Source organism: Danio rerio, chromosome 20 (genome assembly GCF_052040795.2).
Source record: "Danio rerio strain M-AB ecotype USA chromosome 20, GRCz13ab, whole genome shotgun sequence".
Taxonomy (NCBI): Eukaryota; Metazoa; Chordata; class Actinopteri; order Cypriniformes; family Danionidae; genus Danio; species Danio rerio.
Window position 1 is genome coordinate 37,896,030 of NC_141040.1, and position 22,667 is coordinate 37,918,696.

The window sequence follows — 22,667 nt, forward strand, 5'->3', positions numbered from 1 at the left end:
GCAAAGCAGACGTATTACCGTCTGAAAATCAACAATGCCACTAATCCTCGCCTACTTTTTAAAACATTTTCCTCCCTCCTCTATCCTCCTCCTCCACCCGCATCCTCCACACTTACTACTGATGACTTTGCTACATTCTTCTGCACCAAAACTGCAAAAATCAGTGCTCAATTTGCTGCACCTACAACAATCACGCAAGATACAACACCAACACCACACACACTCACCTCTTTTTCTCAGCTCTCTGAGTCTGAGGTGTCCAAACTTGTGCTATCTAGCCATGCAACCACCTGTCCACTCGATCCCATTCCCTCTCATCTCTTGCAAGCCATCTCTCCTGCAGTCATACCAACACTGACTCACATAATTAACACATCTCTTGACTCTGGTTTATTCCCCACTACATTTAAGCAGGCTAGGGTAACCCCACTGCTAAAGAAACCCAACCTGGACCATACGCTACTTGAAAACTACAGACCTGCTTCCATTCATGGCCAAGATTCTGGAGAAAGTAGTGTTCAATCAAGTTCTGGACTTTCTTACTCAAAACAATCTCATGGACAACAAGCAATCCGGCTTTAAGAAAGGCCACTCAACTGAGACTGCCCTGCTCTCGGTCGTGGAGGATCTCAGACTGGCTAAAGCAGACTCTAAATCATCTGTCCTCATTTTGCTGGACTTGTCAGCTGCTTTTGACACTGTCAACCACCAGATCCTGCTATCTACGCTTGAGTCACTGGACGTTGCGGGCACTGTTATACAATGGTTCAGATCTTACCTCTCTGACAGGTCATTCAGGGTGTCTTGGAGGGGAGAGGTGTCCAACCTACAGCATTTAACACTGGGGTACCTCAAGGCTCTGTTCTTGGGCCACTTCTCTTCTCCATCTACACATCATCTCTAGGACCAGTCATCCAGAGACATGGATTCTCCTACCACTGCTATGCTGATGATACCCAGCTATACCTCTCTTTTCATCCTGATGATCCCTCGGTTCCAGCTCGTATCTCAGCCTGCCTGTTGGATATTTCACACTGGATGAAAGATCATCATCTTCAGCTGAACCTCGCAAAAACGGAAATGCTTGTAGTTTCTGCCAACCCGACTCTACACCATAACTTTTCAATCCAGATGGATGGGGCAACCATTACTGCATCCAAAATGGTGAAAAGCCTTGGAGTAACGATTGATGACCAACTAAACTTCTCTGACCACATTTCTAGAACTGCTCGATCGTGCAGATTTGCACTCTATAACATCAGAAAGATCCGACCCTTCTTATCTGAACATGCAGCTCAACTCCTTGTTCAAGCTCTTGTTCTCTCCAAACTGGATTACTGCAACTCTCTACTAGCTGGGCTTCCAGCTAACTCTATCAAACCTCTTCAGCTGCTCCAGAATGCAGCAGCACGAGTTATCTTCAATGAACCTAAACGAGCACATGTCACTCCGCTGCTAGTCCATTTGCACTGGCTGCCAGTTGCTGCTCGCATCAAATTCAAAACTCTGATGTTTGCCTACAAAGTGACTTCTGGCCTAGCTCCTTCTTATCTGCACTCACTTCTGCAGATCTATGTGCCCTCCAGAAACTTGCGTTCTGTGAATGAACGTCGCCTCGTGGTTCCATCCCAAAGAGGGAAAAAATCACTTTCGCGAACACTCACGCTCAATCTGCCCAGTTGGTGGAATGAACTCCCTAACTGCATCAGAACAGCAGAGTCACTCGCTATTTTCAAGAAACGACTAAAAACTCAACTATTTAGTCTCCACTACACTTCCTAATCTGCAATTGCCTCTTTGAATATCACACTAACTGTACAAAAAAAAAAAAAAACTACTAATACTTCCCTTCTTAGACTTTACAGACCTGAAACTTGCCTTTAGTACTTATTCATTGTTGCTCTTAGTTGTGTAAATTGCTTCCTTGTCCTCATTTGTAAGTCGCTTTGGATAAAAGCGTCTGCTAAATGACTAAATGTAAATGTAAATGTAAATGTACCCTACACTGACACTGAAAAACTTGAATTAAGTTTTTATTTTTAGTGCACATAAAGGTATTCTCGTAGCTTGATAATATTCTGCTTGAGCCACTGAAGAAATATGGTCAGTTTTGTTGATGTATTTTAGACATTTTTCTAGACTTTAAAAGAGTCGGGATCATTGTTGTCTATGGAGGATGCGGGAGCTCTCGGTTATAACTCAGAGCTCTCAGATTAAAAGGTCTCAGGGGTTGGAACTACCTGACGGTGTGAAGCAGTAATAAAATTTTTACAATTTAATTTCAGTTTTGCACAATATGTTTGATTATACAGTTGTTGTTTTTTTCTAAAAAAAAAAAAGAAGAAGAAGAAGAAGAAGAAGAAGAAGAAGAAGAAGAAGAAGAAGAAGAAGAAGAAAGAAACGACAAGAAATTTGGACATGACTTCATGCAGTTTTCATGCAAACATTTTTAAAAATCTGCACTACAAAAATGTTTGCAATACTTAATAGAGTCAATCAACTAGGGAAGTATGGCGATCAATAAGTTAAATATTTACCCCGTTCGCCTGCAGTGTCTTGACTTTTTACAAGAGCATATACACCTTACAGGACTAAACATTCTTTAAGACACACTAACTAGCTACTGTTACCAATTCTGTGAAAAGGTGGACCATAATATACTCTGTTTGGGTTATGCTCTATTGGGAATAAAACTGTAGAATGACACCAGCTCATTTTTCATCTAAACCAATCATACTAATCCACTGAATATCTGACAGGTTTCTTACCGCGAAGATTCTTCTGAGAATCCGCCGTCGAGCAGTCGGACTTTACAGAACAGAACTCCGTTCACGAACGGAACAGAGGACAGCTCGTCCAGCTCAAAATCCACTCTGAACTTAAACTTCTTTTTCTTCATCATCTTGGCGTCAATTCTAAGCAGTCCTGTAAGCCTTGACGGTAGCTTTGGTCATACGCGGTGGACAAGCATCACTTTTATTTGCTCATCTTCGGTTGCTTCTGTTGTTGGAGCTGATAGCCGTTAGCCACTGCTGGAATCCGCCACTGCCTGAAATGAAAAGCTAAGCTAACGACGATGATGATGATGAAACACAGTCTTGTCGGATTCTTCTGTCATTAACTACATCGTTACGGTTGATAAAGGCATTAAAAGGAAATATGCTGGTCAGTGGATGTGCAGGCAGTAGGTGATAGACTGTCTCGCTCCGCGACAGCTTGTGTTGTGCTGCTGCTGTTGTATTGTGTTGTCGTGTAGTAGCGGGAGCGCGCAGACGACTATTCTTAAAGGGCCAGTCGACTCTTAAAATATCGATGCAAGGGGACAAAGGACGGGTCATGTAGTTTATAAACAGTAATGTAACATGTGTTGTGGACTGCAGTCATGAATGTACATATAAAAGCAAATAATTAAAATCTACAGTGTGCAGCATAGTGTTGTTAGGTTACCAATCCAAATCTAAATATATTTAATGAGCAAAAATGCCAATGGTAAATCACAAATGCATTTTATTGGAAACAAAATCATATAATTTCCAGATTTGATACCACTGATCTTCTTCATCTTTAGCCTTTGAAGTTGCAAACTGTTCCCAAGGTTAGGTCCTGATGACTAATGCCAAGTGCAAGGACTGCTTAGACTTCCAAATATTCAAAAGCTGCTGCAAGGAATTGTATAGGTCTAATCAAAACCTGACAAAGCTCTAAACACATTTCCACATCAATAATAAAAATAATAATATTAATAATTATATGCAAATTATATATATATATATATATATATATATATATATATATATATATATATATATATATATATATATATATATATATATATATATCTTGCAATATAAATGTCTTTTATGGGACAAAACATATAGAACATAAATATTTTCTCGTTCATCTTGCAAATGTTTTCACATGTTTGTTAGTTGTGGGAAACAGCTCATTTGATAAGTGTGAATTGGCCTTTCATTTTAGCTATTATCTGTGGGATTTACAACCACAATGTCAGGAACCTTTTGGTCACATTCTGCTAGTTTGCTCCCACCAGTTCTTTGGAAATGAACAAGTAAATTTGACCACAAACTGCCCAAAGAGTAGGCTTATTTAAAATAGTTTAGTATACTCATTACTTCTTCCAAACCTTTATGTGTTTATTTTGTTAAACAAAAGAAGATATTTTGAAGACAGCAGAAAACATGTAACCATTGACTTCCTTACTTATTTATTACTAAAAAAACAAATGGTTTTCAGCTTTCTTAAAAGATTATTTTGTGTTTAACAGAAGAAAGAAACTCATAGAGGTTTGGAACAAGTGAAGGGTGAATACACTGTGAATTATTTTTTTGGGGTGAACTATCCCTTCAAGTTCAGACACGCAGTAATAAATAACAGTAACATAGAGCAACACTGACCACTAGCGGTTCATAATAGAAGTTTAACACCTGTCGCTGCAAAAAAATAGTGCTGCATATTTAACATGGGAATTCTTCATAGACTTAACACACAACAGGTGGCGCTATAGTACTTCAATAGTAATGTGTGATGTTTCTGATCGACCTATAAGGTACTTTTACGAACAAAACAAACATTTAACACATCATGAAAACAGTGTTAAAAGTCACCTTTCTAAAAAAAAAAATCTAGATTTTTGGGGGGTTAGTGGGTCATTCATTATCATTCATTACCCACTAAGAATTTTTTTATTGGATGCTTGAAAAACATTAACAAAAGTCATCAATCAAACAACAACAATCCAGGGGTTTTCAGGCATTTGGTCAAAGACAAGTTCTTTATCAAAGTCTTTGTTCTCACTGCTTTTACGTGTGTTGATCCTTTCATTAAGTGGAATAGTATTTATATTAATGCATGCATGTCACTGCAGGTCCTATTGCCAACAAACACGTTTAAGCATAACGAATTTATATAACTATAATAAAGTGCACATACAGTGTAAAGTTTTGTAAAGTGTAAAGTTCACTAACTAAAGAACACTTAGGGTAAAATCTTTTCTTAGGTCTCCAAAGCAAAAACGTCGTTTTGTTTTTATTTTCTCTTAAAAAAACAACAACTCTTAAACTGTTAAAAAGAAGTTTGGATTCATAGTAATAAATAAAGAATAGAAGTAGGCTTATTGCGGTTGTGCGTCTGTACGCGCGTTTAGAGCGTCTATCCAGCCCCCTCACTTTGGCTCAAGTATCACGTCATTCCTGCTTTTCCTCAAACCTCTTTCATGCCGAGGACCAGGCACCTGCCCTTATCTGGACTTTACTTCTGCAAAACCTCGTCCCGTTATTTCACCTGGAGGGCAGTGCACATGGAGCTGTGTTTGGTGGGTTGCCGTTTTTAAAGTGGACAAAAAAAAAACTAAAGTTTTATATGCTTGGAGGGATTATTTCGTACACATTTGACTGACGATGACTGAGATGAAATTTTGGTGCGTTTTGCTCATGGCTTTCGCTCTCACATCAGCCGCTCCGAAATCCCACCTGCGGCTAGAAGAGAAGACAAAGGACAACAACGACACTCTGCAGGTTGAAAGAGATAATCAAGAACATATATTAAGTCAGGTAAGATACATTTAAGATAGGATAATCTATCGAGATGCTTTTTAAGTCATAATATGTGCAATAACACTTTAGTAACACTTTATGATAACTTTCATTAATAAGATGAACAATTTTTACAAATCTGGAGCGATGCGTTCTCTAGCGAAAAATGTAAGGAGCCTACCTCAGAAAACAAATGGATACTGAAGTGATTGTATAGGACAAAAAAGTTTTGACCTCTGATCAGTGCTGGGTAGATTACTACTACTCTATAAGAAATAAAAGAGTTGTTCAGTGCAAATTACAACATGCCAAAATGATATCTTAGATTACACGTTTAGGTAATGTAACCTGGCTACATGTTTACTTACTTTTAGATTACTTTTACAATTACAAATATTTTAGTCAAAATAAAACATCTGAATCTTGATTAAATATGTTATTTGTTTACTGTAAAATAAAAACAAAATAAAAATAATGTTGCATTTACATATACTCTAGAGAGCCTCTTTCATTCACATGAAACAAATTGTCAAAGATTATTTAATTTTCATGATAATTATGAGAGATGTTCTGTATGTTCTATATAGGCTGAAATATACTTCAAAGGGCACCTATGATTAAAAAAAATCTTCTTTTGATAGCTGTTTGGACAGAACTGTCCTTATGTATTGTGTGTCCACTGTCAGACTGAAGTGATATAAACCCAACAAGTCTCTTTTTTTCTGACGTTAAAATTGGACTTAAAACCCAGTGATTTTGAGGCCCACCACAATGTGATATAGGAGTGCGTTTTTCCCCGCCCACTGAATTAATTGACATGCGCCTTATTTCTGTAATAACATGTACACACATGTCCACAAAACATTTTTTTTCAAATAAACTTGGAATAAATTATTTGTTACAACTCTCTGTGATATTTATAAGTTTTATAAGTTTATAATGTTTTAAAACACCATATTTGTAATAAAGACAGTAAATCTCGCTAATGAATTTTTAACCGCTTTAATCACCACAGGCACATGGTGTTAGTAAACGCACATATGTGTGTATTTGTGTGTACTGCAAACAGCATTTATGTGAGACTCATCATTTCAGAAAGGCTTGAATAAACTCCACCACAAATACATGAAATAAACTTACTAGGTATTTTTGACTCATGACATTATTTCAGCTTCATCTGAGTCTGTCTGTCACTGACTGCTGTTTATCTGACTAACGCAGGACAAGTAGACACACACATGGGAGCGGTAGGTGGGGAGAAGCAGCCACAGGTTACAAAACAGCCAAAATGTACTCAGACACTAAAATGGGCAGATTTTGGAGGCTATAATACATTATCTGATGGGAATTTTGAGCTGAAACTTTACAGACATTCTGGAGACACCAAAGGCTTATCTTGCATCTTGTAAAAGGGGTAAAAATGGGTGCCCTTTAATCAAACTATAATAACAATGTATGTTATCAACATAATGCAGATTAATTGCAGCTTGTCCAAACATATCGTTTTGATCAGATGCTTTAACTGCTGTATTCTCACAATGTCATTTTCTTGTATTATTCTTTTTTTTTTTTGTAAATAATGAGTATGTACTATGCATTTTTAGCTGCAGTTCACTCAATGACCACTGGTCTATTTAAAAAAAAGGTTTTTGATTTTGCATAGAGCCCTTACAAACGTATGATTGTTAATGTTATTAATGAAAGTTATTAAAATGTTCCAATAAAATGAATAGTCTACACTCTTAAAAATAAAAGTTTGGGAGAGAAGAACCATTGTTGCTTCCAACCAAACAAAAAATGGTTAAAACATTTAACAGTTCTCAAAATAACTTATTTTTTTTTAAAGAAAAACATTCATTCTTTCACCTTTAGCTTAGTCCCTTTATTCATCAGGGGTCGTCACAGCGGAATGAACCACCAACTTATCCAGCATAGGTTCTACAAAGTGGATGCCCTTCCAGCATCCATACACACTCATTCACACACAAACACTACGGCGGTGTTTCTTAACCACATTCCTGGAGGACCACCAACACTGCATGTTTTGGATGTCCCCTTTGTCTGACACACCCATTACAAGTCTTTTAGTCTCTGCTAATGAGCTGATGCTCTGAATCAGGTGTATTTGGCTAAAGAGACATGGAAAATGTGGAGAGCAGGTGGTCCTCCAGGAACGTGGTTAAGAAACATTGCAGTACGGCCAATTTAGTTTCAATTCACCTACACTGCATATCTTTGGACTGTGGGGGAAACCGGAGCACCTGGAGAAAAGAAAACGGGGAGAACATGCAAACTCCACACAAAAATGCCAACTGACCCATTCAGGACTCAATTCAGCGACCGTATTGCTGTGAGGCGACAGTGCTAACCAATGAGCCACCGTGTTGCCCCTTAAGAAAAACATTAAAAATGTAACTTTTTACTTATGGATGTTAACTTTTCTTTTTAAGAGTGTATTCAAAATTCAACAATTCTCATCCATAAATAATTATCAAAAGCTTATAATGTAAACAAAGTGCAGTGATTTTGCTTGCTTGCTGGGTTTTCTTTGTAGCTGCTGGGTGATTATGACAAAGTGAAAGCGCTTTCGGAAGGCTCTGACTGTGGCTGTAAATGTGTTGTCAGACCTCTGAGCGCCAGCGCATGCCAGCGGATCCGGGAGGGTCAAGCGACACCTCAGGACTTCTACACGGTGGAGACCATCACATCAGGATCCCACTGTAAATGCGCATGCATTGCACCTCCATCCGCTTTAAACCCCTGTGAAGGTGACTTCCGGTTAAAGAAGTTGCGTCAAGCTGGAAAAGATAATATCAAGGTGACCAGAGCATCTGCAGTTTGGATCTTATAGACCAGAATAAGACAGGATGTAAATGCATAAAATGTCCTACTCTTAAATAAAACCAGCTCTAGCCATGATGGAATTTACTTCATCGTTACAGCTATCAACTATACTGGAACTGCTGGAGGGTTCTTTCTATGGCATGGACCTATTGAAATTGCACTCAGTCACTACAAAGCTTCTCGATCGCATGGACACAATAGAAAATGTAAGTTTAACTTGTTATTCTGTTTTAAACAATATTATTGATTAGACACCCATGATATATGGGTGGGCATATCGGTATCGGTTGATAAATGCATATTTTTTGATGTGATCAATATTGGCTCAATTTAATTTGATTGGTGCATTTGCATCTTATCACTCTTTGCACCCTAGGGCTACATGTTATTGGAAAAATCAGACAATGCAATGTTTTTTTTTTTGCTGTGTTTTATATTGCGACATGAATACAATTTCAGCAGATGACTTGAATAGCTCTATTTGGAATAAAATCATTGATTATGATTGGAATAATCTTATAAAGGAGTGAATCAAAGAAATAGCAAGGATAAAAGTAAAATAAATAGTCAAATGTTCCGGTACAGTAATACGATACGATATTATCATGATAGTTTCCCTCCAATAATGATAGATCTTGATATCAGTGATATATCAGAAGAAACCCATTCACAATATATCATGATATTTGTAAATAAAAAGGAAAAAATGCATTAAAAAGTTAAAAGATGAAAAAAAAGATCTTTCTAAACCACACATATATTTCTTAGAATTGCAACGTTGATATATGTTCGATCCACTACTAGGAGAAGCACCACCTCATGCATATCCAGCCTGATCTCACTAGAAAACGTAAGAATTTTACGTTTTGCCACTTTAGTGGCTAATTCATACGAGTTCAGTCATATGAAATTGTACGATTTTAAAAAGGAGGCGTGGCACCTAACCCCACCCCTAAACCTAACCGTCATCGGGGGATGGGCAAATCGTACTAAATTGTACGAATTAGATTGTACAAATTCATAAGAATTAGCCACTAAATCAAAAAGTTATGAATTGCCGTGAGACTGTGTTGGCATATCACATTTATTTTGTCCTTCCCCTACTAAATAATCAAATGTAATGCAAAATGTAAACACGGTACATTCCTCATTGATGATCCACTATAATTATCCCAACTCCACCTTGCAGATGCTGCGATGTGACTATTGCAAATGCACACATTTCGATATCGATACTGAAACGATATATTGATTATTGTGCAGCCTTATTGCACACAGCAGATGCGCACTTTAAAAAATATTTTTGCTATACAGGGAAGACGAAGACGTGTCTGCGGCGTGGGAGATTATCATCATAAAAAAAGGGGGATGTCAGTATTACTGTATATATCAGTATTATTATTTTATGTAAATGATTTGGTATCACTTTATTTTGATGGTCCGTATTTTGATGGTCGCTTCTATATGGCAACTAATTCTCATTAGATTGTAAGTAGACTGTTAGGTTGGGGTTAGGTTTAGAGTTAGTGTAAGGTGACATGTACTTGGAAAAGTTTCCTATAGTCAGTTAAATGTCTGTTAAAGGAGCAGTATCCACAGATATTAAGCAGACAGTCTTCTAATACTCAAATGGACCATCAAAATAAAGTGTTACTTACCAATAATTTCACAAAAATAAAGATCTGGATGTTTGCTGACAGTTGTTTTCTTTAATTGTAAACTACACTAACTTAACAAAAATGAGTTTTCTACTGGGTTTGCCTTATCATAATCAGAAAAATGCATATCAAGATTAATATTTGTTGACCTACACTGTATATCGGTTCTCGGCTTCCAAAATATAAAGAGATATTGGTTATCGGTTTTGACAAACATTTTTAAATCGGTGCATCACTAGTATTATCTATGTGTTTTATTATTGACAGATGGTCTTAAACAACCAGACTGAGGAGAAGTTGAACACGATTAGCACCTCTCCAAATCCACAGTTGTCCACGTCCTCACCTACAACTCTGCCCTCAGTCATTCAGGAGAAGAGGACGAGTCTGAGGGAGCAGAATGACGAAGCAGCTGCTTTTCAGCACATGGAGGTGGGAGGTGCCGTTTAAAACAAATGTCGCATTACATAATTATCATGTCCAATACGTAACAATGGAATAATCCAAACATTATGCAAAGCCACAGAGTGAAACGGACCACCCGTTGCAGATGTATATTTATTTACTCAAGAGCGTTGACTCGGACACAAGAGTGACCTCATCCTGTGATTTGAAACTTTCACTAATTTATCCTGCTGTCAGCTCTTACATAAGTTGGCGTGAAAAGAGCCAAATGACTTGGACTATCAAAGATCCATAACAGATGATCTATGTATTAATCTGTTAGAGAGAAAGAATAAATAAAACAAAACGTCTTTTCTAATCATTTTAAGAGTGAATTGATGAATGTGATTTAAAGAATAGTCAAATTATTTTGTGTTTGAAATGATCTTAGGCTAACAGAAAAGACTTTAAAAAAAAAAAAATAAATAAATAAATAAATAAATAAATAAATAAAATTGGTGAATGATCTCTTTAATTGGCTGCAGTATTACAGTGTTCTCAAATGTGCTCAACAGAGTAAATATGAGGAAAAGTTTGTTGGGGATATTCTGAACAGTGGATCAGACCTAAACAAAGCCACCACAGCATTGCAAGAACAGGAGCAACAAGGCAGGAAGAAGCAACCCAAAATTACTGTGAGGGGCATCACATACTATAGGTCTGACCCAGTGGATGAGATGGACTCAGAGAAGAACTGTAAGTATTAGTAAAAAGTAGCCCTTTTAAAAGTACTCAAGAGTAGTGAGTATAGACCATGGGCGTTGCTAGGCCTATTTTAGGGGGGCTGTAGGAGGCTATAATACTACTTAGCCCCCCTAAAATTTTGCGATTAGCTCATAAACTAGCCTCAGTCCCCTTTAAATTTGATAAGAAAACAGTGGCAGAATTCGGCTTCTCCCTGTCTTCTGTTTTTTTATTTGATCAGCAAACCACAGCCGTGGACAGCGAGAGAACGAGGTGTGTGTTTTTGTGAAAAATTGTTATAATGTCTGCTTATTTGCAGTTCTTTGATATAGAAAACCTTAAATCACCTGTATCCCAATGTCAAGGAGGAGCAGTCAGGATTTCTTGGCATTCACCTCATCAGCACAGCTGTTTCCTCCAGCAAAAAATCTAACTCTTAACGAACATTTCGCTATTTTTATTTCAACCAATATTAAACACTTTACAATGCATGTGGCATTAACTATAACATACAGTCTTGCACAGAAAGGATTAAACACAGTGACAGCACCACTTACAAAATGTGATCGTTTTAACTCGAGTTACTGACAGAGATAGAAACATCAAGTGTTGTCTAATATTAAAAGAAATATTTTTATTTATTATTATCATTCAGATCATGAAATATGTGAATTAGCCTGTAAGTTTTAAAATATTTATTTATATGTGTGTCATTTAATTAGAAAAGTGGCAGTTTATTTAATACATGGAAACAAAGAAATGCACTATAACATAGAAAGTGGTTTTAATTATAGTAAACAGGTGAGTTGAGCCTATTTGGCTTATTCAGAACTCAAATGGCTATGCCTGTCTAATATGTAATACAGTGGAATACTAGTATACAACCCCTATTAAACAAACATTAAGTGTATTGCTATTAAATTACTACTTGAATTACATAAATGTAATGTTAGACTTATTTTATATATATATATATATATATATATATATATATATATATATATATATATATATATATATATATATATATATATATATATATATATATATATATTTTTTTTTTTTTTTTTTTTTTTTTTTTACCTTATAAGGAGCTGAGCCCCCCTAAAATTTCAGTCATCATACAGTAAACATCCTTCACCTTCTCATTGCTGCTGACATGTAGTCTGAACAGTCTTTGAGTCATTGTGTATAAAGGTTTTGGGCATCTTCTTGGACACTTTTAGTGCTTCCAAACAATGTGCTGCCTTTATGAAGTGCCCTTGTCTTGAGGTAGTTCAGTATGATGCGATTTACTTTCTATGTGCGATTTAATTGGAAAGAAATCAAAGGACAGATTTTTCTACTCAGCCAATCCCCATGGACTAGAAAAAATAAAGTAGTGACTGCAGGTTAAAGGAAAGTATTGGCGTTAACGCACCGATACAAAAAAATGTCATGTAAAATAAAAGAACACATTTTTAAAACTAAGTAAATTACAATTACTAAGAAAAACTACTCAATTACAGTCATTTAAGTATTTGTAATATGTTACTTTATTTATTTATGTTATTACTGCATTCAAAGTTTTGAATTCAATACAACAATTTTTTCTTTAAGTGTACAGTAGACCCTTTGATAAACATTTTAGAAGCACAAATATAATACTTTTTAAATCAACCTGCAATGCAAGTATTCCGAGTTTCCACATTTGTAAATGCATTACTGACAAATGCTTTGGTAATAGCTCACAGAAATGACTATGTGGCATGTTATTTAAAGTTTAAGACAAACATTTGAAAGCAGTGGTACTGGTGCCAAGTCCTACAGATGGAGGCACAATAACATTCACAGCATTAAAATTTGGTCTCTTAAATATACACATTTGACACTAGCTTGAGTTCAGATGCAGATGTTATTTGGTGTTTTGTTTAAGTACCATTTTTACAGCCTCATCTTTTCTATACGTGTAGATCCACAGGTATAGCACCTAACTATAATAAAAAAAAAGTATCCTAAATGAAAAACAGTAGCCTAAAGAACAAAATTAACGTGCAACAAAATCCAAAAACACATTTCTGCTACAATATGGTTACAATTCATTCTTACCAAACTGAATCTGTGGTGAAAGTTGATGATTCGTGTATTGAAACATGTTCAAATTAGATCGTTGCACAATTTTTCTGTCGCTTTCCACATCAGTGTTATTGAGAATGACTGTTCTGATTTATCTGGCTTTAAACTAGTTTCAATCCACGAGGCATTTGTGGTTTGTACTGGAGAAGTTTGCGCTCTTCTCACTGGATCTTGCATGCACTGTTTAGTGGTTGTTTGATCTTGGCTGTCTAGTTTAGTAAACTCATTTGCTTTAAGCTCACGCTGTGTTTTCTCTTAAGCTGACCTCATAACAGTCAATGCAGCTTTCAGTTCAAATAAGTAGCTCTATTTTGTTCTGCTTTTGCTGTATTTGGTATCTGCTTCTCAACAGAAAGGGAATGTTTATTATTGGGAATGACATCAGTGCAACCACTAACAGAAATCAGTCGCATAGGGTGGAAAAAAGGTTGCAAAATGCACCCGATTATTTGCAGTCTGCAGCCTGCAGATATGTGAAGTTCTTCACACTCTTGATAAAGGTTCTTTGTCTATGAGGTTCTTTAATTAATGACCCTTTATCACTGTTAGATATCTGGAAGCAGACTTGGATTTGCAAGCTGTGACTTCATATCTCAGACGTGCAACGTCAGACACAATGCACTCAGTGGAGCAAGTGACGTCACTGTGAGAGGTGAGGTTAGGGGTGGATTTAGGTATGTGCATTAAAAAGCATTGCATGCAGTTCAGACTGCACTGCACCAAGTCTGCATCCGGACCCCTCTCACTGTAGCCATGGTTTAGACTTGCCTTCAAGATGTGTATTAAGATGGACTTAAAAGCATATTTCACCAAAAACTCATTTAGTCATTTACTCATCATTTTCTTGTCACAAACCTGTTTTAGTATCTTTTTTTCTGATGAACACAAAATAAGTTAATTTGAAAAATGTTGGAAACCTGTAACCAATAACTTCCAAAGTAATTGTCCTACAATAATAGACGATGGTTACAGGTTTTTAACTGTCTTCAAAATGTCTTCTTTTGTGTTCAACTGGACAGGTTTTGAAAATGCAATGCTATAAAAAATGTTTATGTTTAAAAAAGTAAATATAGGTTTTTTTTTTATTGCAAATATTTTAGTTTTTTATGCACTGCTGCTTTAGTTTTATTTTTTTGCAGTTCAAGAGTTCACGCTGATGATTGATTATAAAGTTTGTTTGGCATGCTGTCCCAGGAGAGAGCCCTAAGCTCATATGATCCTTAAGCTCGGGGCTCCCTCTCATTTGCAAGGCGAGAGGGGAGTTTGAGCTCAGGTAGATCTTGAGAAATCCCCTGCTGTAGTAGCTAATGAACAGATTGTGATTGCTCTTGAGAGATAACTACTTACTGGGAGCATGTCTATGGTGCCGATTTGAATTAGTCAATTAACTTAAGTTGCATGTTTTTGGACGGTGAGAGGAAACCGAGTAAGCCAGGGGAAACCCACGTGAGCACAGGGACAACGTGTAATCTCCGCACAGAAACATCAGCTGGCTTGGTAAGGACTAGAACCAGTGACGTTCTTGCTGTGAGGCAACAGTGCTAACCAATAGGCCACTGTGCCACCCATCTGGGAAAGGAGGAGGAGTAGGGTTAAAAGAGGGGGTTCTTTAAAATGAAGATGGCTGTTATATGGAACTTAGAGTATTTATAGTGGCTGAGGAATCGTCTGATTGGTGAATCATAAATTAAATAATGCAGGAACGGCTGCAAGCAATCATAAACACCTGATCCACTCGAAATTAGTTTAGAAATAACCTTCACTTCTTTTTTCGTTTGCAAATTTCATTTTTGTTTCTCAAAATTAATTTTCCCTTTGCAGTTCTTTATTTTTGTCAGCAATTTTTTTTTTTCTCAAAAATTAATTTTCAAATTGCTGCTTTTAAATAAATAAATAAACTTGCCTTGCCTTTTAGAGATTTGCATTTATTTATTTGTTGCTCAATACAAATGCAAAACGTTCTTTTATTTTGCGAGTATATATGGCCCTAGATTGACTCCATTATTTCTGTACTGGTTTGTGTTCAAATTACAACTAGTAAGAGAACAATGACCTTAATACATTTTTTCAGAAACACAATTTAAATCCCATCTGGCTAGTGTGCCTCAACAGCGTCTCATACTGTTTGCAAATCTTGTTCAAAGTTTTCTCCAGTAGTGCATGTTGAAAAGCTCAATAGATTTCAAATACACTTGACACCAGAACACGCAATCACTAATGCGCATCTTAATGTGAAGTGAAAAAAGGAGCTTTAAAGATGAAAGATTATTACAATGTTCTTCAAAGTAAAAAAAGAAAGTTATTTTAGGATCCATTTGCTCTTTTGCTACAGTATGTCACTATGAGTGTCATAACTAAAACGTTCTGCTCTTCATTGCAGTAGATGACAACCTGAGTGGTGACAGCCCGATTGATCTCTTTGCCGATGAACAGCTCCTTCGACACAAAGCTCGCCACTTTAGGCCAGTCATCAAAGCCTGGTCTGTCCGGCCAAAAACCAAGAGTGAAATTTCAAAAGGCGGAGATGTACCAAAAAAACATCAAAATCCATTAATGGGACTGCTGGACTCAACGGCACTACCGATTAAAACGCCTACTGAACCAATAACCGTTCAGACTCAAACCAGTCATTCCACCACAGACAGCTCCACAGGAGATGAGAGAACCACAACAACACCTCCGGCCATGGATAATTTAAAGGTCACCAAATCGTCAATTAAAAGAATGGAGGCAAACAAATTGGAGCCACCAACTCCATCTGTACAACAAGCTCAAAACATGTTGGTCAGGTCATCCAATCTGGGCCACATAAAAACAAATGAGTCAGTCGCTGCAGCTGTTAAAGTGGAGGCTACAGAGCCAACCATGACAAACCAGACCAATGGGACTGCAGTAAAGGAAACATCTGCATCTTCTGTAACCCAAACTGGAGCGCTTATCAAAGAACATCTGAAAGCCTCAACTCAAAGCACACTTAATACATTAACACCATCGCCGACTTCTCATTCGAATGCTTTAACAGTCACAGAAAGCTCAGTGGGAATAAATGCTCACAAAGGAGAAGTTACCACCATTGTGATGACAGCTAGCGTCACTGGAAGCAAGACAGATTCAGTTACAGACTTAACCCAACTGAGTCCCAGGGTGAGGGAGACATTGACGACTACAAGAACTACCACAAAAACAGCAACCACGAGCCAGCCTGTCAAACGCAAGTACAGTATAAGCTGGGACGAAGAAGAAGAGGCGGTGGTACCAGAGCAGGTGGAAGAAGAAAAAGCTGTAAAACCTGTGGTGGAAGACAAAGTAGGAGAGGAACCTCAGAGGAAGCCAGGTATAGCTCTATGATGTTTTTATTTATTTCATGTGTGTGTGTGTGTGTGTACAAACAAAATGTATAAACAAATACAACTAAATGAATGCATTAAAACCATGCAAATATAAACTATAATATATAAGTCTCGCTAAATTAGGTACATAAATGCTTTAGAAATTACTGTTTTTATATGTAAATAGAAATATTTTATATGCTATAAGTAAAGCTAAAGGTACAAGATGTAAGAATATTTCTTTAAAGTATGAAAAAAATACAGCATTATATGCAAACAACAGTGGTATAGCGCATCTGGAAAGTATTCATATCGCTTCACTTTTTCCACATTTTTTATGTTACAGCTTTATTCCAAAATAGATTAAATTAGTTTATTTCCTCAACATTCTACATACAATACCCCATAATGACAATGTGAAAAAAGATTTGTTTTAAATTGTTGCAAATTTATTAAAATTAAGAAAGCTGAAAAATCACATGTACATAAGTATTCACAGCCCTTGCTGTGATATCTAAACTGTGCACATGTACATTCTGTTTCCACTGATCATTCTAGAGATGTTTCAGCAGCTTAATTGGAGTTCACCTGTGGTAAATTCAGTTTATTGGACATGATTTGAAAAGGCTTACACATGTCTATATAAGGTCCCAGGGTTGACAGTGCATGTCAAAGCATAAACCAAGCATGACGACAAAGGAATTGTCTGTAGACCTCAGAGACAGGATTGTCCCGAGGCACAAAGGTTGAAAGGTTACAGAAAAATTTCTGCTGCTCTGAAAGTTCCAATAAGCACAGTGGCCTTCATCATCCGTAAGTGGAAGATGTTTGGAACCACCAACACTCTTCCTAGAGCTGGCCGGCCATCTAAGCTGAGTGATCAGGGGAGAAGGGCCTTAGTCAGGGAGGTGATCAATAACCCGATGGTCACTCTGTCTGAGCTCCAGCGTTCTTCTGTGGAGAGAGTAGAACCTTATAGAAGGACAACCATCTGTGCAGTAATCTACTAATCAGGTCTGTGTGGTAAAGTGGCCAGATGTAAGCCAATCCCCACCTGGAATTTTCCAAAAGACATCTGAAGGACTCTCAGACCATAAGAAACTAAATTCTCTGGTCTAATGAGACCAAAATTTTACTCTTTGGAGTGAATGCAAGGCATTACGTTTGGAGAAAACCAGGCACCGCTCATCACCAGGCTAAAACCATCCCTACAGTGAAGCATTGTGAAGCAGCAAATCAAGTTCTCTCTAGGTCTACTTAAAACTTCCAGCCAGGTGTATTGAAGAAAGTTGAAGCTAAACTATGCAGGACACCGGCCCTCCAGGACTGAGTTTGGGCACCCCTGCTTTAAAGAAATTTATTTCACTTGGCAGCCATCTTTGAAACACCTCGCAGGCAGTATGCTCAGGCATTCTGTTTTGAATGGGGAAACAAATTCTCCAAAATTGCTTGGCAAGTTAACGATTTAGTTTCCTATTAGGAATCACCAATGAAATTAGACAATTTGTCTCTAGTTTCTTTTCTAAATCTTCGAATCACGTAAAATCTGCAGAAACTCACGTCTGGACTGAGCCAGAGAACAGTCAGTCTATAGCGATCGACGATTGACTCCTGTAATTGAAGGCCGGGTTTCATTCACCATATTGATTGTTACATTTTTCCCTATTAAAAACTACAGGAGTGACTTGCCTTGTTTATTCGTTAGTCTTTGACTGTTATCTTTTGTTGCCATGCTAATAACATAACATCGATTTCCTTGATTTCATGTTTGGTCTCAAAGAAAACCAAGGACGCTTTAATGTGAAGTGTGTTTTATTAGGAATTTATAAAATTCCTCGTTCGGCAGCGGGATGGTAATCCGCCACTGTTCTCACGTTTATATAGATTTGTATGCAGTTTACTCATGCAAATATTTAACTACCTGTTTGGTGTGAACCCAGCATCAAAGTGTCATTATCGCCACCTGCTGGTTTGGAGTGCCCTTAACATGCTTCACGATGCGTTTTCATCTGGACAGAGATTTTTTTTTTTAAAACAAAAGCGGGGAAAACTCCTTTTATAAAAAATACCTGTGTTTGTGGACATAGCCTAAGTTTTTGTTGTTAATATGTGCCCTCTAGTGGCAAAAATTACATACTGTGCCTTTAAGTACTTGAAAGAATATATACAGTTGGGTCCATAAATATTTGGACATCAACACAATTCTAAAATTTTTGGCTCTATACACAAACACAATGGATTTGAAATTAAACTAAGATGTGTTTAAACTACAGACTATCTGCTTTAATTTGGGCTTATACACTACTAAATCGGATGAATGATGTAGGAATTACAACAGTTTGCGTATGTGCCTCCCACTTGTTAAGGGTCCAATTATGTAAGTAGTTATGTGTCGGCCAAAAATGATTAAAACACCAACGTAATTGAGAAATGCTCTGTTTTTTTTTTTTTTTTTTGCAGGAATGTGTAAGGACACCTTGGCCACAATCTCAGAGCCTATCACACACAATACATATGGCCGTAATGAAGGTGCTTGGATGAAGGACCCACTGGATCAAGATGACAAGATCTACGTCACAAACTACTATTATGGCAACAACCTGCTGGAGTTTCGCAACATGGACGTCTTCAAACAAGGTATCAATTCTCACTTTAATTCAAATCCACAAACATTACAAGTAAGCAACTTTACTCATTTCAATTCCTTACTTTACCTCAAGGCCGCTTCACCAATTCCTACAAGCTGCCTTATAACTGGATTGGCACTGGCCACGTGGTCTACAAAGGTGCGTTTTATTATAACCGTGCCTTCTCTCGGGACATTATCAAGTTTGATCTGCGGTTACGTTATGTGGCAGCCTGGACGATGCTACATGACGCGGTGTTCGAAAACGACGATGTTTCATCATGGAGATGGAGAGGAAACTCGGACATGGACCTGGCCATCGATGAAAGCGGGCTTTGGGTGATTTACCCGGCGCTGGATGATGAAGGCTTCTTGCAGGAAGTGATCGTCTTGAGCCGCCTAAATCCCACTGATTTGAGCATGAAGCGCGAAACCACATGGAGGACCGGACTGCGACGTAATCGATATGGGAACTGTTTCATCGTATGCGGTGTTTTGTATGCAACGGACAGCTACAATCAGCAGGACACTAATTTATCGTACGCTTTCGACACCCACACCAACACTCAGGTGATCCCTCATCTTCCTTTTAGCAACAACTATACCTACGTCACTCAGATTGATTACAATCCCAAAGAGCGGGTGTTGTACGCTTGGGATAATGGACATCAGGTCACTTATAATGTTCAGTTTGCATATGTAGACCCGCTGTAGACTCTGACCGCAGAGCAAACATGTCCTTAGCACAAAATAAAAGAAACCGTAAATTAAAGCTGATCCATATCAATATATCAGGATCAATATCCTGATCTTGAAGCAAAAATTACACTGTTCACATAAGACAGGATAACAGTTTGGATATAAGGAACGATTTATATGGTCACGATAAATAAATGGAAATTAAATGATGACTGTATTTACATCTACTGAATTTCATCTTTACACCAGTAGGTGGCGACAATTTGCTTTGACGATTTGTTCAAAAGTGCTGATTCATTTAGTAATAGGATGTCCTCTTTACGAGTAAGACATTAAATCACTGATTCTAGAGATTAATTAAAAAATGCTAATTTGACTAATTCAGTAATTAAATTAGTAGTCTTTGAGTCGTTGAATCATTCATTCAAGATATTAATTGAAAATCATTCGAAAGATTTATTCAAAAACACTCATTTATCTAGTAATGAAGGAAGCTTCAATGAAATGCTCATTTTAAGAGATTTGATCAAAGACGCTGATTCATCCAGTGATGAAATGTGTATTGAGGAGCATTTAGAATTTATTAAATTGAGATTTGTTTAAAAAGATTGGCTGCATCCGAAATCACCTACTACTCAGTGGGTACTGCATTTGAATTTACTACTCGACCGTCAGAAAAAGTATGCTCTATCAAGTCCCTTTAAGGCAAGTAATTTCACTTGGCGTCATATTTAAAACGCCTCTCGAGGAGTATACTCGGGCATTCTGTCTGAATAGAGAAACATCTAATTCTCCGAAACGGTTTGCCAAGTTTACGATTACATTACATATTTGGATTTTACATTACATATTAGGTTCAAATCAAAGAAATTCGGCATATTTTTTAGGTTGCCCAAGCTAATGCGCATGTGCACTCAAAAGGAAGGAGACACCACGACACTCTTCTTAAGTAATCCACAACTTGGTCCTGATGTGGAATCTTCTCCAGAAATGAAAGTGACTCTTTGTTTACAAGATTGTGAGTGATTGAGTAATTGCTGTCATGTGACGTGCGTTTGACAGGACGGACTGTACCTCACGTTCGTTTCATACAGACTACAAAACTCAAAATCTTTTGTTTTTAAGTGCACTTGGTTCTTTTAAAAGTACAGATTTCAAGCTTTATTTTATATATTTCTTATGTCTGTGAAGCAAGTATTCACTGAGATTCCAGTGCGTTTGTTAACCTCCAAACTGTCGTAAAAGCACACTTGTGCTACTTGTTCAAGCTTCTCCGTGAAGAAACATATTAATCGATAATTGGCTGCTGTACTAGTAGGCGGGGCTTAATTCACTGTTACACTTTTCCCCATTCAAAACTATATAAGTTCATGAATTCTCTCACAGTGCATTATGGGATAGTGTAACATATATCGGAATCTCACCGGAAGTAGTTAACTGTTTTTAATGTTTTTCGAATTCGGACATACTACTCTGCTCGCATACCGTTTTTAGAATACTATATAGTATGGAAGTATGCGATTTTGGATGCAGCCATTAATTCATTTGTTAATGAAACAAATCAAGTCCTTACAATTGATTCGTTAAATCGTTCATTCGAAAAATTCATTCAAAATCCTATTTTGTTCATTAATAAAATGAGCGACTCATTGAATCGTTCATTCAAGAGATTTGTTCGAAACAATTTATTCGCTAAAGAAACAAACGTAGCTCTTATGAGTGAGTCATTGAATCATTCATTTAAGAGATACTAATTTGCTCAATAATGAATTGGGTGAAGTGACTGACAGATTTGTACAAAGGCACCAATTCCGCAAGTAAGGAAACATTGAATAACTTATTTAAGCCAATATTTTAAAAACATCATTTAAATGAAATGTAAGATCTTTCAAATTAAAAAAAGACTAATTTATAACCCACAGTGTCTGTTCAGTATTGTAGAAGTGACTCATTCTTAATTTATCTACAATCATATAGCTCTAACATTAATGTGGATTGTGGATCAGTTCACTCAGCTTTCTTAACATATGTAGTTTTAAAAAGATCTTATCAATATGATGTTTTCAAAGTGTAAAAATGGATACATACAATATACTTACACTTATGGTGAAAACAAAAAATAGGATCAAAGTTATTTTAGTTACATTTCTAAACGCCCATACGCTGCAGCTTTGCAGTTTGCATTGATCTTTTTTTGTTATTAAGATTTTGACGCTTGCTTTTGCACAATGAAAACGGACCTCTTCATGTTTATAGCTGTACCTCTTGTCCGGCTGGCAGAATTAGGACATTTTGAAGTGCTGTATTCTTAAATCTAACAGAATACATTGTATATACTGTAACATAAAAGCTAAAACATGGGATTGATGAATGTAAAAATGAACAGTTTGTATTTTCATAAATGTATCTCTCTTTTTTTTACCATCAGCTGCATATAGAAAAGTTTTCAACTAACATTTAGGTAAAAACATGTAGTCGTTGTGTTTGATTTCATAGGTACATTTGATGCATATTATCAAAGATTTTGGTATTGTTCGTACATCTTTTTGGCATATTTTGTTTCAATTTCATTTCAAACTCTGCAATAAAATGAGTGGCAACATGATTTACTTGCATTGGTTTTCCTTGTCAAGTGGGATGAATTCTGAGCAGTCATTTACTGTACATAAGAGAAAAGTGCTACACTGATCCGCCGCGCTAAATCTGGACAAACAAA

The 22,667-nt window shown here is 36.9% G+C and overlaps 2 protein-coding genes across 12 annotated transcripts in view; one reads left to right on the forward strand and one right to left on the reverse strand.

Moving 5' to 3' along the window:
- eeig2b (EEIG family member 2b) overlaps positions 1 to 3,257 on the reverse strand; it is a 67,254-nt gene extending 63,997 nt beyond the window's left edge. For 5 of the 6 annotated variants that reach the window (XR_015517691.1, XR_015517690.1, XM_087297145.1 and 2 more), the window contains exon 1: positions 2,769 to 3,257. Coding sequence is in view for 4 of the 6 variants with exons in the window: in XM_087297145.1 (XP_087153271.1) it covers positions 2,769 to 2,902 (134 nt within the window). In the remaining 2 variants the exon portion in view is untranslated. 6 annotated transcript variants of the gene reach the window in all.
- A 1,965-nt stretch (positions 3,258 to 5,222) lies between these two features.
- On the forward strand, positions 5,223 to 22,556 carry olfml2ba (olfactomedin-like 2Ba). 6 transcript variants are annotated; one of them, XM_087297149.1, is made up of 8 exons: positions 5,223 to 5,570; positions 8,107 to 8,370; positions 8,495 to 8,602; positions 10,322 to 10,486; positions 11,014 to 11,194; positions 15,678 to 16,631; positions 19,087 to 19,263; positions 19,347 to 22,556. In XM_087297149.1, exons 1-8 carry the CDS (start codon positions 5,418 to 5,420, stop codon positions 19,964 to 19,966), a joined length of 2,622 nt encoding a protein of 873 aa, XP_087153275.1. In that variant the 5' UTR covers positions 5,223 to 5,417; the 3' UTR covers positions 19,967 to 22,556.
- Positions 22,557 to 22,667: the final 111 nt, after the last annotated feature.

Coding starts and splice junctions, on each gene's coding strand:
- olfml2ba (XM_087297149.1), top strand. CDS start 5,418: ATGACTGAGATGAAATTTTGGTGCGTTTTGCTCATGGCTTTCGCTCTC. Junction 8,371..8,494: donor CTGGAAAAGATAATATCAAG/GTGACCAGAGCA, acceptor TCATCGTTACAG/CTATCAACTATACTGGAACT. Junction 19,264..19,346: donor CATGGACGTCTTCAAACAAG/GTATCAATTCTC, acceptor CTTTACCTCAAG/GCCGCTTCACCAATTCCTAC.